The sequence below is a fragment of the Octopus bimaculoides genome, chromosome 8 (genome assembly GCF_046866305.1).
Source record: "Octopus bimaculoides isolate indiv1 chromosome 8, ASM4686630v1, whole genome shotgun sequence".
Classification (NCBI taxonomy): domain Eukaryota; kingdom Metazoa; phylum Mollusca; class Cephalopoda; order Octopoda; family Octopodidae; genus Octopus; species Octopus bimaculoides.
Window position 1 is genome coordinate 20,203,557 of NC_142935.1, and position 17,500 is coordinate 20,221,056.

The window sequence follows — 17,500 nt, forward strand, 5'->3', positions numbered from 1 at the left end:
TAGTCTCCTTTAGAGAGACTTAGAAATATTAATAACTCTATTTCTGAAAACCAGTGGATAGATTCCACTGAAATTAGATAAATAACCTTCGAGCAGATAGTCAGCAGCGCCGCCTGGCTAAGGCTTGGCTACTCTGCATTGACAAGGGGCAACACCCTGAAACTAGTCTAGTCTGCAGATGCCAAACCAGCAGGGGGACACTGCTGACCTCCCCTGTTCGAAGGTTATAAAGGACACAGGTTTCGTGTGTCACATAGCTAGCTAGCGGCGATGGCTTCTTGGAGCTAATTCACGGCAGCTTTCGTCCTAATTTTGGGACTGCCATGTTGGCTTGGCGATAACTATTAATTTCCAGTACCGCTGCCGTAGTCTCCTTTAGAGAGACTTAGAAATATTAATAACTCTATTTCTGAAAACCAGTGGATAGATTCCACTGAAATTAGATAAATAACCTTCGAGCAGATAGTCAGCAGCGCCGCCTGTCTAAGGCTTGGCTACTCTGCATTGACAAGGGGCAACACCCTGAAACTAGTCTAGTCTGCAGATGCCAAACCAGCAGGGGGACACTGCTGACCTCCCCTGTTCGAAGGTTATAAAGGACACAGGTTTCGTGTGTCACATAGCTAGCTAGAGGCGATGGCTTCTTGGAGCTAATTCACGGCAGCTTTCGTCCTAATTTTGGGACTGCCATGTTGGCTTGGCGATAACTATTAATTTCCAGTACCGCTGCCGTAGTCTCCTTTAGAGAGACTTAGAAATATTAATAACTCTATATATATATATATATATATATATATATATATATATATATATATATGTACACACACACATAGTAAATCCCAAAAAGAAGAATGAACACAAACAACAACGCGAGGACGTGGTACATGTAAAGTATTAGCAGACGCTCAAGGAAGAATAGAAGGATGGTTTAACGTTTCGGAAACAGAGGCAAGTCCAGTAGAAGGGAAGACAACCTCATAGATCAGGGTTCAATTCCACTGCATGGCATCTTGGGCAAGTGTGTTCTACTATAGTTCCAAGTCTACCAAGGTCTTGTGACTGGACTTGGTAAAAGGAAACATAAAGAAGCCCGTCATTATATAATACATATCTAATCACCTTATATTTCTCATTAATGCATCTGTTATAGACGTACAGTGTTTTAAAAGCACAGAAATATATCAGCAGCACCAGACGCAAATCTTCTCTTTATTTCTGTATAAAATAAAAAAAATTTCTAACACTATACGTCAATAAGAGAGGCTTTCTCGAGATGAATGCTGCAGTTTCTCTGGCTTTCAACGATGTGTATGCTGTAAGTATGATACACAGATTGCAATTTTGAACTCATGCTGCTTCTGTCGCTCATAAACGAATTCACGTATCTGACATTTTGCATAAGGGCAGATTTCTTTCCATGTAAAAAAGCTATAGGTTTTCTGAAATTTGTTCCATTTAGTACCAGACGTAACCCCACATAAAAAACAAACAAAAACAAAAAACAACAATAAGAATAAAAAACAAGCTTAACTAAAAAGATTGTATATCCCCGAGCACTGCAGTAGACATTAGAAGAAAGTTACTGATTAGAAAAATAATTCAATTAAAGTAAGTTTGTAAATTAGTACAATATTTCGTTTCGACAAAAAAGCGTGTTTTCCTGGAAGAAAAGAATGTAGGAGTTAAATTTTATTTTAGGTTGCATATTTATTTGTTTGTTTATATGCCAGTACTGCTGCTTCAGCTGCTGCTGCTGCCTCCCCCTCCTCCTCCTCCTCCTCCTCCTCTTCTTCTTCTTCTTCTTCTTCTTCTTCTTCTTCTTCTTCTTCTTCTTCTTCTTCTTCTTCTTCTTCTTCTTCTTCTTCTTCTTCTTCTTCTACTACTACTACTACTACTACTACTACTACTACTACTACTACTACTACTACTACTACTACTACTACTAAGGCGGCGGGTTGGCAGAATCGTTAGCACGCCGGGCGAAATGCTTAACCGTATTTCGTCTGTCTTTACGTTCTGAGTTCAAATTCCGCCGAGGTAGACTTTGCTTTTCATCCTTTCGGGGTCGATAAATTAAATGCCAGTTGAGTACTGAGGTCGATGTAATCGACTACCCCCGCCCCAATTTCAGGCCCTATGTCTAATCTAGAAAAGATTATTGTTATTATTAAACTGGCAGAAACGTTAGCACGCCGGGCGACATGCTTAGCGGTATTTCGTCTGTCTTTACGTTCTAAGTTCAAATTCCGCCGAGGTCGACTTTGCCTTTCATCCTTTCGGGGTCGATAAATTAAGTACCAGTTGTGTACTGGAGTCGATTTAATCGATTGGTCCCCTCTCCTAAAATTTCGGGCCTTGTGCCTAGAGTAGAAAAGATTATTATTATGGCCGTCAGCCTGGCAAGCCTCATTTCCCCTCGTTCTGTGGATTTTATAAGGGGAAAACACATAATAGTGTACTTGCACCCTTCAAATTTGTACCATCGTGGACAATAGGTTAATTGCTGTCGAATGGTGAGTTTATTTTCCTGTTTTGTCCCTCAGTTTTGGGGCACAGGTTAATTGATTTTGTTTTTCAATCATAGTTACTTGCGGAGCTGTAGTAGACAACTCTTTCCCAAGCTGTCACGCAGAGAGACTGAACGTAAAACCACATAGTTTGTAAACAATTTTCTTACCCATAATGCCATTTTTTGTAGAGACTCCAGCTTTCAAGACTGGCTATGCTTCTGCACAAGTTTGTGCAGGATTGAACAAGGTTTCTCTTGAGGAAGACTGGTAGTTACTTACGCATGCGAGTCGTCTGTCTTGGCGTCATAGATGTTTATGCAGAGAGGAATCTACCGACGTGGGGCCGATGTAACTTGGCAACAGCATTGTTGCGGGTGTTACAGTCATAAGACAAAATGCCGGAGTAGTTACCGTAAGGCATCTCTCCACCCTGGATGAGTACATTTTTATCGACTCGAAAGGATGATTGACAGTTCACTACGCTGGGACTTGAACTCAGTATGCAGAGAACAAAAATGGAATAAAATATATATTATTATTATATTTATATTTTGTTCTGATGCCCTTCCTTGACATAGAGACCATGCCAAAACAGACATGGAGCCCGAGCAGCTCTTCAACTGGCCAGTTTCTGTCAAACTGTCCAACCCATGCCAGCATAGAAAACAGACGTTAAATGATGAAAATAATGGTGATTTGTTATGAGGATCTGACGACTTTACCAATTCGTCGCCTGATTCAGGGAAATAAGTTTTAAAAAATAATATTAAAAAAATAAAGGCAAAATATAAATATGAATCCGTTAACACAGTTATGCATAGTTTAAAAGTGTCTATTGCAAATTAAAATACTGAAAATGCCTCTAGTTACTCTTTTCCACTTTGATTAGCTTTCAAATATCAACTTACCTAACGCAGTACTGATGGGTGGGATGATTAGGTACTGAGCAATTAGATAGGTTGACGGTTCGAATACTGTCATGTAACCATGACATTTAACATTTTAAATTTCAACGACCTCGTTCACTTGACCCAGACAAACGCAGTAGTAGCAGTCGTGGGACATTGTATCGTGTTTCATTAAGGTGAACCTCCAGAATCCGAGGAAACTGGTGATGTTCTAAGTTCGAAACAATAATAAGGCTTTGCCGTTCGTCTGAGAGTTAGATAGAGAGGGTAATGATAAAGTGGAATTGTTGCCTGGAAGCGTGAAAGAAAATCAATTTGACTAATTTCTAGGCACAACCCCACTCTCCCTTCTTCGTTCTTAGGAGAAGAACAAACGTCCGAAACGTTAAAATCTGCCTTTTTAACGGCAATTGAATTTATCTAAGTCTCTCGTTAGAATTCTTTGTTGAGTTTAAATTGCGTTGCGTTTCTTAAAGAAAGCACCAGGACAAACGTTTCTATATATTCTATCATGGAGAACTATATAAAGAACAGACACTCGAATCGTTCAAATTTAACCCTACCATCTTAAATAAGAAAATTATATATTGAACAGTGTGGTCTTCAATACAATCTACCAGAATATATATATATATATATATATAATGCAAGAGAGTTAGGGGTTGAGGATTCAACCCACTAAGGGATAGTATCTGTCCAATATACTGCAAGGAGGGTACCCAATTATTGTTACACTAGTGTTATACAAAGTGCAATAAGTGGGTGCGGGTAAAAGGGGGTAATTTTACCCTAAATTTATATAGCAATAATAAAATGGAGGGGAATATGCGGTACCCATCAGCTTGCAGACACTGTATTCCGTAAATCTCCGAAGAGGCCTAGCGAATCATGTATGTACCCCCATTACATCATTTTCATCTACTAATTACTCCGGCGTACAGAAGCTAGAGAGATAGAATGGGGCATGCCAACGCTAGGCCGAAACAGGTGTAAGTTTTTGTCCCTTCTCCAATTGTTAAATATCCTTTAAATTTGAAATCATAATTGTTTATATGACATGGTATGTCATAAGTGTCTGTATATTGTGGTTTTTGTCAATTTAGTTATAAAATAAACAGATTAATCAACGGAATACAGTGTCTGCAAGTTGATGAGTACCTCATATTTCCCTCCATTTTCTTATTGCTATATATATATATATATATATATATATATACATACAGGAAAAAGATGGGACAATCATGACTAGAAAGGTAGAAGTAATAAGAGTTCGTTACGATGATGTTTATGCTGTGGTGTCGATGGTAGCGTAACGATAGACAGTTATGGTGATATTCCGCCTGTTGATGGTAGGTTATATTCAAATGAAGCTAATAAATACTACATCTGTTTTCATAATATGTTCTAGAAACTTCTGGAAACTTTACATACATACAAACTTATTCTGTTCCGACACTTCTAATAGCTTTTTATCAGTTCTTGCTACTAACATACATCTTACCACCTGGAACGCAGTCATGTATTTGGTGTGTTTGGGTTTATTTAAGCACCCCTCCATACACACAAACACACACCTCCAAACACACACATAGCACACCTCCCCCGCGCTCTCCTTTACTCTTTGAGATATCTCTAAGTAGATAAGCTTGACGACAACCAGCGTCTATATATATATATATTTATAAACCAACAAAGCATACTGATCCCTCTCCCTATTCACTTCCACACATCCCCACAAAAATATTTTCTTCAGTCCCTACCTCCCCAACAAAAACACTGTGGTATGTATTGCATTTATCTTTTAAAAAAGAAAGCCTCCATTTTTAATCACTTCCATTTGTAGAAATATGCACTGCTTCTAATTAAACACTGAATTAACTGGATGTATGTTATCTTTTCCTTGTTTCAGTTATTGAACTGCGGCCATGCTGGGGCACTGCCTTGATGCGCTTAGTCTCGGCATAGGCAACTTTTACCTAGAAGCGAGACGCAAGAAACATGTTGCATCGCCAGGTGGGTCGGACTGCGATAAAGTTCCTGATAATTTTTCGTTGCCGTGCTACTGAGAATGTCACGCGGGCCGCAGCTTTCCCATGACTGGGTGAGTCGAACAAATCGACCTTACTACTTATGTTTTGAGTCTAGTACTTATTCTATCGTTCTCTTTAACCGAACTGCAGCCAATTGTCAAGCAGTTGGTGTGGAACACACACACACACACTCTCTCACGCTCTCTCTCTCTCTCTCTCTCTCTCTCTCTCTCTCTCTCTCACACACACACACACACAAATATACGTATATTTTTATTGATATTTAACAGAAACAACAGCATAACTCAATGACCGAGAGATGTTGTTATATATATATATATATATATATATATATATATATATATATATGTATGTATATACAAGCACACACAATATATATATATATGTATATATATACACACTCACACACACACACAAATGACGACCGGATTCTTTCAGTTTCCCTCTACCAAATCCAGTCACATAGCTTTGATCAGCTAAGGGCTAAAGTAGAGGACACTTGCTCAAGGTGCCTTGTTGTGGGTCTGAACCCGAATTTATGTTGTTGAAAGCAAGCTTCTTGCCACATAGCCATGTCTGCATCCATAGTGGAATCTTTTAATCTTTTAATCTTTTAATCTTTTAATCGGGCTCTTAGAAATGCTTAAGTATAAGTCGAAGAAAACGGATTAATAACATAAAGTAAAATAATAAAATGGCTTCAACCGAGATCGTGTCTAGGATTGACTCTGTGGGAGCTTATCTCTTGCTCTCCGGCAATCGCCACAGAATCTGCAGTAAGGTAAACGTTACATACAAGTCTAGAAATCTGGAGAGAGAAGGGTGAAGAGAGAAGAGACTGAAAACTTTAGGTTAAGAGCTTGGATCTTTCATTTGTCTTGTTGTGGACTAACACTTGCCTTGCGATTGTTCAGTCAATTATTTTGCTGGCATTCATTCAGGGGTCTTGAAGCGTAATAGTTTCTTCAGGATGAGTTAATATCAGTTTAGAATATTTAATGTACTTAGCACCAAGTTCGTTTCTTGCTTCAGGTGGTAGCTAATCTGCGTGAGCAAAATTTTAGCCTTATTCGTATATGTTTACCTGAATGGAAAACGGGCACCGTTATGTCTGGAAATTAGAACAGGAATTTAAAAAAAAAAAAACGTCTTGTTTTCGATTCTTCTGTTATTGAAGAATTCGAAGGACAAGTGTGTGTATTCGACCTTTTCAATGTCAAATATTTACCGAAAAATACAAAAATTAAAAAAAATTGAATTATGGGATATGGTTAGGGCACAAAACACAACACGTGAAAAAATTTGAATATGAGAAAATACGAAACAAACATTGTAGAATGTAAGAAAATAATATATAAAATATATATAAACTTGTAGCGACAAACACTATTCTATTTATATTAAATATCATTTAATGAAATATATTTAAGTCCCTTTGCAAACTAATTCCTAAAATCCCGTGAGAACCAGGCAGGTGTTTGAGGGACACAAATTACACAAGAATTCATGCACGTACATATATTTTTTCGGTTTTGCTGTCGAATTTCATAAATTCTATTTACTATCTTTTCATTCTTTCTATCTTTCTCTCATTCTATTTATTGCTTTTTTGTTCTTTGTTTTAACATTCCTGCCATCCCGCGTTACCACACCTGCAACTCGTAGACAGCGAAATCATATACTATCTCCTGATTCACTAAGTATTTATTTGTCTTGGTACTCCCAAGCATGGTTTTTGCTCTTCTCACTCGTAATGTAATGGAGCCTTTTGCAGTTGTTGTAACCCTAACGACCCCCAGAACTACAACGTGTGGCAGTTTATAAGTGATAAGCAGTAACAAAACACACAAGTAGCGCAGTGTTAACAGTAGTACATGCCTAATGTTACAACAAACTTTAAAATAACAGTTTGAAGGGGGAAGAAATATTAGAAGAGAGTGATGGGAAGAGGTAGCGCTGAAAGAGTAGAGACTTTGCTATGAACACGTAGAGGAGTTACGCAGTGGGATTTAAATAAAGGCTCTGAAACAGCTGTTGTTGTTGTTGTTGTTTAGCGCTCCATGTCAGCTCTAACGAAAAGGTCTATGATCAAAGCATTCCACCCATGACAACTCCGCATCCATCCTCCGCCCAGATACAGTGTATCCAATTCAAGGAAATGGATTTCTTGGTTTTCTTCTACTCTTGATTGCAGTAGTGTACTTGTTTTTGAAGTTCAGTGTAGATGGGGGGAGGGTGGCTGGACCGGGTGACATTGTTATGGGGCGGCACTTTTGGGTTTGTGAAAGTAATATTGTAATGACATACAAACTAGTTGATTATATATATATATATATATATATATATATGCGGTTCGTTTTATTAATGTTTGCTCTCTCGCTTCCTGCATATCTATCTATCTATCTATCTATCTATCTATCTATCTATCTATCTATCTACCTACACACACATACATATATACATATATAAGTATACATATGTGGGGTGGGTGGGTGCAGCAGACTTAATCGCTATGCAGAACAGCACCCACTCTAGCTACGTCATTGTATGTTATCGATTGTTCGATCAACTGAACTCTACCAGACTCATTAATTAACATTGCGAAGTAGCTGAGTATTCCACAGACACTGGTGTCGCTAATGCAATTATCATGTAGAATCAGTGTGTAACAGTTTGGGGCGGGGATGGATAAGACTGAATCTTTGAATTCGAATGACATACATGATGTGTAAAGTTTCTGTGAATCCAGTTTTACCAACAAGACTTAGGGTGACTCGAATCTATTGTAAAAGATACTTGCCGAAGATGCCACAAACTGGGATCAAACCCGGGACCTCATGATTTCAAAGTAAACTTAATCAGCTGTACTTCTGGACGATATTATCTGTTGTGTTCCTTTTTAAGGAACGCATTAGATGGGGTGTGTTTAACTCATTGGCATTCCGATTACTTTGTCAAATGTAATATTTATTCTCGTTGATTTGAATTAATCGTGCATTATATTGTAGTTTTGATGATGTGATTGTTTATTTTTAAAATGACAGTGTAGGGTCAGTGTGAGAGGCCAAATCTGGCCAGTCTAAGCATAAAATAAGGTTGAATATTTGGGCTGGATATGGCTGGTTTAAATGGGAGTTCTAGCACTTTAAACGACCACATAGAAAGTTGCTTCTTCTAGTATTAAAGGAATTATTATCACAGGTGAAAAGAAGCTGTGTTGATGAATGACATTGTATGAGGCATGAGATTCTAACCACTCGGCTGGAGTACTCTGAGTTTATATTGTGAACTTTGGAAAAGTTTGTTGTTTTCAAACCAAGATTTGAAAACTGCAAATAAAAATTGTGAAATTTGTTTAAAAAAGAAAAAAAGAAATTTATTGTTTTCAAACCAAGTTTTGAAAGCTAATAAATTTGAAGAAAAGTCTTACTCTTGCTTTCAACTACACCACGTGGAACTACGCAAAGGATTAAATTTTTACCATCAAAGTGACGACTGCAGCAGAGCCGGGATCAAATCGGGCCGGAGTACCGTTGTGGCCTGAAAATTTGTTATTCTGCCTGGAACTTTATATTTTAATTATTCTTTCTGAGCTGTTCTCTTTCCTTTCTCTATTCAGGAGTACGTATTCTAATGTCGCGGGGTTTTTAGTAGCAGGTTAAATTTATAAAACTGAGAGAATGCAGAAGCAGAGTCGTGGAGTAGTGGTGTTGGAGGAGGAGAGTGAAAATAAACTAGAATAAACTAAAATAGACTAGAATAAACTAGAAAGAAACGGAAGTGTAGTACAGGGCTTGTAGCAAGCGAGAATGTTTGGTAAGATACAACTTTTGACAGGAGAACGTCATGGAGAAACAACTGGTAGTTGTTCAAAATACGGACTCACAGCACTGGTTGACATGTAGTGGGAAACAGGCACAAAGTCACACTCTCTCTCTCTCTCTCTCTCTCTCTCTCTCTCTCTCTCTCTCTCTCTCTCTCTCTCTCCCTCCCTTTCACACACGGTTGCATCTCATGTGTGTGTGTGTGTGTGTGTGTGTGTGTGAATCTATATATATCATGCTTAATGCAGATACATCATGAAAAGTCTAATTAACTGCGGTATTCGTCTTCAGATGATATCTCTTGTAGATGATACCTCGGTGTTAAGTAACACAAAAGTTTATTTGAAGCAAACGAATATCGTCCAGCAGCGGTGGTAGTTTTAATAGATGAGTACACACACGCCTATATATCTATGTATACGACGGGCTCCGACTCAGTTTCCGTAATTCCAAATGCACTCGCGAAGCATTGATCTACCCAGAAATATAGTAGAGGTCACGTGCTCAAGACAACCCGCAGTGACACAGAATCCGACACCACGCAGTTGCGAAGCGAACCTTTTCACTGCACAACTGTGCCAACGCCTGATCTTTCATTTTTCCTTCCGTTCGAAACGACATTTCTAAGCCATCAGACCATTCCTTTCTAAGGGATAAATCGTGTGGTGGTATCCCAGCATGACCAAACTCACTACAGTTCTTTCCATAGAACTAAAGAACAACATATATTTGCACACAGCTGGATTTCCCTAAACGGCAATGCTTCTAAGTACACACTGCTTGAGTTAAAGTGTCTGGGAAAAGAGTTTCTGCGGTATATTGTGTTTTGTTTAGCCTTAGGGAGGAACTTGGATATGAATTCTAATCCTATAACTGCACTGTAGCTTGAAAAAGGATTGAATACACTTAATAGGAATTCAGGCAAAGAGAAACAAAGATAAAACAAGATAATTTACATTTAACACCTATTTTTGGAATGAAACAATATGCCGTCACGAATTGCATAACCAGTCACGTGATCATTTTTACCTCGTCTTCCCCATTTCTCCCCTAAAATGTTACGTTGATTATATGTTACATAAACACACAGCTTATGAACATATGTATTACATGTTGATCTAAGCATTTGACTTAGGCTTGTACTCTTAGTTTGCGGTGCACATAATAGAAAAAGCACTTATTATTATTATTATTATTATTATTATTATTAGGAGGAGGAGGCGAGTTGGCAGAATCGTTAGCACGCCAGGCAAAATGCTTAGCGGCATTTCGTCCATCTTTACGTCCTGAGTTCAGATTCCGCAGAGGTTAGCTTTGTCCTTCATCCTTTCGGGTTCGATAAATTAAGTAGCAGTTACGCACCGGGGTCAGCGTAAACGACTCATCCCCTCCCCACAAAATGGCTGCCCTTTTGGCAAAATTTGAAACCCTTCATCATCATCATCATTATTATTATTATTATTATTATTATTTTATGTTTGACTTTTGTTTTGCATTTGTACAAGTTGGATCCAAGTCTCACCCAGAGACCTCAAGAGACAAGTTAGAAGTTCATGTAGGTGTTATGCCTAGGGTACCATATATTTGGATTTGTACAGTGTTGTTCAAGTGAATGTTTAAGAAACCATAAGAAAATTATGTGTTTGCTTTAAAATTTGAGCTCACATAGACAGTATTTTACGTAGGATATGGGCAGTTCCCATGAGCACTATCTGTTGAACTTCAGTCATTTTGGAGTTTCCTGGTATCTGAGCTAGGTAGTAATCAGCCCGTTTCGCTGTCATTCCCAGGGCACCCATGACAATAGGTGTTGTTTTCGTCTTCAGATTCCACATTTTGCTAATTTCTATTTCAAGATTATTATTATTATTATTATTATTATTATTATTACTTACCCGAATCCTTCTCATAGCAGCTACAATCTCTACCCGACTGCTAGGTCTGGGTACATCGAGAGTACCAATATACTGAAAATAGAAAAAATAGAAAAGCCCCGATTAAAGATGCTGTAACATGACGGATGGGAGATGGAATAATATAAATAGTAAAAAAAAAAGACGAAAAAAAAAACAATGAAAAGCACCGAAAATAATAACGAGAATAACAAAATAAGAGGGTGATGACGAGTATGATGATGATGCTGATGATGATGATGACGATAACGATGGTGGTGGTGGTGGTGGTGGTGGTGGTGGTGGTGGTAGTGAATATGGTGGTACTAGCAGTTTTGCTGCACTTAGAAATATCTGCATTTCACAGACTAAAGTTGTACGTATTTAATTACTCTTCTCTTCCGTTAGAGACAGACAATAGCCACATAACAGTCTTGCTGCACTCAGTTGCAGTCAACATAAGAAAATATAATTTACTAACGATACTAACATTACAGGATTAACGACTGCATGCACTGCAGCAATGTGATAATTTGACAAGCAAATTTAGTGCACATCTCGTTAACAACAATTAAATACTAAGAAATAAATCAATAATACTTTTTCTTAAGAATGTAGTACAACTTTTGCACATAATGGTAATATAGTGAAAAAGATAAACGTGTTACGGCGGGTTTGCTTAGTGCCAAAGATTCATTTGTGCAAATTAGCTTTCATTACGACCAATACATGTCATTATGATGACGAAAAATGAAAGAACCAGCCTGGAACAAAACAATTAACTTCATCAGAACACATTATTAATTATGAAAATATGTTTGTCAACTACGTAATACATAACACACACACACACACACACACACACAAACACGAACTCCGTATTTCTATCTTTCTGTCTTTTTCGCTTTGTGCGTGCGTGCGTGAGTGAGTGAGTGTATATATACATATAGTGTGTGCGTGTGTATGTATATACAATGTGTGTGTGTATATGTGTGTGTGCGTGCACGAGCGCTTACATGTATTTATTCTTTTACTTGTTTCAGTCATTTGACTGTGGCCATGCTGGAGCACCGCCTTTAGTCGAGCAAATCGACCCCAGGACTTATTCTTTATAAGCCTAGTACTTATTTTATCGGTCTATTTTTGCCGAAACGCTAAGTTACGGGGTCGTAAACACACCAGCATCGGTTGTCAAGCGATGTTGGGAGCGGGGGACAAACACAGACACACAAACATACATGCACACACACGCACACACACACACACACACACACACACACACATATATATATATATATATATATATATATATATATATATATATATATATATATATATATATATATGTATGTATGTATATACACATATATACGACGGGCTTCTTTCAGTTTCCGTCTACCAAATCCACTCACAAGGCTTTGGTCGTCCCGAGGCTATAGTAGAAGAAAACACTTGCCCGACATGCCACGCAGTGGGACTGAACCCGGAACCATGTGGTTTTTGTAAGCAAGCTACTTCACAGCCACTATGTAGTTGACAAAAATATTTTCATGTGTATAAATGAAGGCGCGTGGCCAAGCGGTCGGTAAGTGGCACTCACGACCCCAAGATCGTAGTTTCAATTCTCTTGAGTAAAACACTCTGCGATCACTTCCACATCTGACATATGTCACACTGTGCACCTGCACAGACGATTTAATGGTGTAAGTGAGCTAATATGTACAGCACACACGTTTGATCACTAAAAAAAAAAAAAAAAAAAAATTGAATAGGTTGTTTAGCGAAAAGTTGCGTAACCCTCACCTGTCATACACATATCTAAGCAAGGCGGCGAGCTGGCAGAAACGTTAGCGCGCCAGGCGAAACGCTTAGCGGTATTTCGTCTGTCTATACGTTCTGAGTTCAAATTCCGCCGATGTCGACTTTGCCCTTCATCCTTTCGAGGTCGATAAATTAAGTACCAGTTGCGTACTGGGGTCGATTTAATCGACTAGCCCCCTCCCCTATATTTTAGGCCTTGTGCTTAGAGTGGAAAAGGATAAATATATATATGCGTGTGGATATATGTATGTATATACATTACACCCTACCCTCTTTTTTACCTCTTAAACTGAGCGTCAATCTAGTACATTCTCTGTTTAGGTCTTTTTGACTATACAACAACTAATTCACCTGCCTCTCGGACGTTGACCTGCCATTAAATTCTCACCAACACACATTAATTGGTGCCGTCATTTAGTAAACTTCTCTATCACGTTCAGATTTCCTCATTTATTCTATCTTTCCTTATTACTTAAATCTCTCTCTCACACACACACACACACACACACACACACACACACACACACACACACACACACACACACATACACACACAGACACACACACACACACACGCGAAATTTATCTCACTTTTTAAACTCTCCTACACAGTATCCTACTCTTACCACCACCATAAAGCTCACTTCCACTCTCTAAGTCTACTCTCGTCAATACTCTCTCTATATATCTCTATCTCCCTAATCAATTCACAACGCATCTCTCATTCTCTAACCAGCTCTCACCGCCACTCTCTGACTCTCTCATTCTCTCTCTCTAACCAACTCTCATCATCACTCACTACCTCACCCCCTCTCTCTAACCTACTCTCATCCGCTAACCACAAACTTTATCCTATATCCGTGTCACCAACTTAACTAGAAACCATCATCTTTAGGCTAACTTCCTTCTTCACAAACTTACCTACCCCTAAACTATATCCACTTCCCTTCTGTTCATACACTGCTTTGTATTATTCTCTCTAAGTCTCTCCTCACCACCCACCATTTTGGTTTAATTCTAAGAAGTTTATCTTATAGTAACCTCATTTTCTAACAAAACTCCTATTCATGACTTTATAACGTGGAGTACTCAAATATAATACCCACATACTCATTCTTCAGAATATTTATATTTATTTTACTACATATCTATGACATTCCTCTACAAAGAACTCACAGTCTATTTCGATGCAATGAAGCAGTATCGCTATGTTGGTATGGCCTGTTGGAAAAACAACAGCTACAACAAATATCCTTCAAATCATAGCCTTCTGTCACAAAAAAAAAAAAAAATGTCTGACTTAGTGGTTAAGACGTTGCACTTGGTCGCAACATCGTGGTTTCAATTTCCGGAGCGGGCGGAAGTTCTGTTTTCGAGGAAAACGCTTCTTTTTCAAATTTCTATGTCCATTCAAATGTAATGGGTAACCCTGCGACGGACTGGTTTTTCCGTCGAGAGTATAAAGTTGGGTTCTCGGTCACTTATATACCATAGAATCCAGCAACCGGCCCTATGATTTCAAGGACTCGAAACAGTAACGTCCAGGTGTTGCCTTAACTTATTATAATTTTTTTTTATTAGATCATACAGAATTCAAAGTAATTCGGTATTCTCACCTCTCACGGCCTATCTAACTCCTTTATCATTTTATATATTACCCACAAGTGACTACAGACCCTTTATACTTTTATACACCTGCACTCACTTGTGGAAGTGATAACCCTCCCACCCCTTCACTCTCACTTTTGTGTTTTCTGTCAAACTCAGAGCAAAGTCCCGAAGCATTAAACTCTCCACTCCATGTGAGAAGTAAACTAAACAACCTTGCGATAAAAATCTCATATTAGATAATATAGTCCTGGATACACTGTGATTAAATAAGAGATGAGATGGTCATGGTTGGAATGCCCTTGATCATAGGCCCGCTTAATCAGAGCAGGCTTGGGCTAAACGACAATACCACAGTCCGTTACTATGTAACGTATCTTCTATCACTGGTCACACATTTATAAAAACAACCAACAAGCTACAGGAAATTGGATTCCATTCCGGTCTAAACTAACAAAAAAACAAAAAAACAAAAACAACAGAAAACAATTTCTTTAATCCTGCCCTTCCTCCTCTAATTCTCCTCTCTTACATCTACATGCTCTCATACAATAGCTTCTGTAGCTTTTACTATCTACTTCATTCAGGCTAGAAATCTGGTTATACCCAATTGCTTTGAACAAACTCTAAGAGCAAACGATAGAATTCTCTCTCTCTCTCTCTCTCTCTCTCTCTCTCTCTCTCTCTCTCTCTCTCTCTCTCTCTCTCTATCTCTCTCTCTCTCTCTCTCTCTCTCACACACACACACACAAACATACGCATACAATATGTACGTATATACATAAATTATATATATATATATATATAAACATATATATATAAATAACATATATAGCTCTGTACTTTATTCACACATATATACAATTATATGTATACATACATTTACATCTATATAAATACATACATACATATATATATATATATATATATATATATATATATATATATATATATATATATATATCATACATATGTAGATGTTATCCTTCAAACTCTATACAACATACACAGATACATACATACATACATACATACATATATATATACACGCACAAACATTTTGCAGCTATTCATTTGTCACTATGCCTCTTATAACCTCCATAAGCAAATCACAGAAGCAAGAAAAGGCAACTCTTTACATTCCTGTACCATGGGTGGAAATCAGAAATGGAAATACGTACATAAATATAAATAGAAAAAAAAAAAAAAAAACTTCAAATAAATATATAAATAACAAAAACATTCACCCAAAATATGTATTGTTTTGATAACCTCTTACGAATTTTCTGAACCTTTTAATCGGACATAGCCATCTGCTTGAGATCACTAAGAATGTAATAGTACACACACATATACAATATACCGAGAATTGAATAACATATTTGTCTATCACTATTTTCATACAAAAAAAAATATATATATATATACTGGAGATCATTCTATCGCCTTCTGGTTCTCTTCCCTTCCTTCATCTCTCTCTTTCTCTCTCTCATTCTCTCACTCACTCACTCGTGTTCTCTGACTTAATCTCTTTCAACATGTTTCTTTATTTCTATATATTATTCTCTCTATATATCGTCCTCACGTTGGTAAATTCATTACTAGTTTCTCCTTCCTCTCCTTTCCAACGCATATCCATATCAGCTCGTATACACACTTGTAAAACAGGATGTATATATACATACACACATGTATATGCACACACACACACATGCACACACACAACATGCACATAAAATCTTCAGACAAAACATTATTAAACTTCTCTAAAAAATACGTAGTAGAAAATTCTTTAAATGTCTATCTAACATTACAATACCGTAATTCCTGTTAGCAAATGAAACATGTGTAATGGTGAATAAATTATACCGATAAATCTTCTAACTTTCTGTTTTGTTTTATATATATATATATATATATATATATATATATATATATATATATACATACATACATACATACATACATACATACATACATACATATAAAATACTTATATATAAGAATATGCATATATATTTATTTATATATAAATATACTAGCATATATACGCGTGTATGTTGCATATGTGTGTGTGCGTGTGTGTGTGCCATTAGATGCTTTAAGAGTTAAACTTAGTGAAACTGCCTAGAATTCACAAAATGCGACGTCAAACCAGATCAATCCCAAAACACAGTCGTTTGTTATTGAAGAATTTATGAACAAAGTTGTTAAGGAATATTGAACAAGATGGAAATTATTCTGTTTTTAACCTTTATCATTGTTGATATAGAAACATTAAAAAAATGTAAGAATGACTGACCACACAAGAAATCGCTAAAAACGAAAAGATATCCATGCGACCTAAATCTATTTCTTTTCCCAATATTTTGCATCGATAATGTGGCCTTAGAAATTCCTAAAGTTCAGCGAAATCGAATGGACTTGAAACAGAAACCAGCCAGAAAATTCTGCCGTTTAAGCCATCCATACTGATTGATATTTCTATCATCGTATCAATCAGAAAATTAGTTGTTTCTGTGTCGGTTAAAGATACGCATTCAGTCTGCCTATCTGTCTATTTATCTGTATGTATGTATGTATGTATGTATGTATGTATGTATGTAAGCCTTTATCTGTCTGTCAATTTGTCCGTATCTCTGTCTGTCTGTCTGTCTGTCTGTCTGTCTGTCTGTCTGTCTGTCTGTCTCTCTTTCTCTCTCTCTCTCTCTCTCTCTCTGTCTCTCTCTCTCTCTCTGTCTCTCTCTCTCTCTCTGTCTCTCTCTCTCTCTGTCTCTCTCTCTCTCTCTCTCTCTCTCTCTCTCTCGACATGCCCTTTCTTTCCTTCTTTCACGGATTGACTGTTGCATTCGTCTGCTTTTTCTTCGTTCAACCTCATACATACAT

The 17,500-nt window shown here is 37.4% G+C and overlaps 1 protein-coding gene across 12 annotated transcripts in view; it reads right to left on the reverse strand.

The window, feature by feature from the left end:
• Positions 1 to 17,500, reverse strand: part of LOC106878170 (uncharacterized) — a 482,992-nt gene that overhangs the window by 143,476 nt on the left and 322,016 nt on the right. For all 12 annotated transcript variants that reach the window (XM_089356171.1, XM_089356167.1, XM_089356166.1 and 9 more), the window contains exon 2: positions 11,189 to 11,260. In XM_089356171.1, the coding sequence (XP_089212297.1) occupies positions 11,189 to 11,260 (72 nt within the window). The remainder of the gene's footprint in view (positions 1 to 11,188; positions 11,261 to 17,500) is intronic.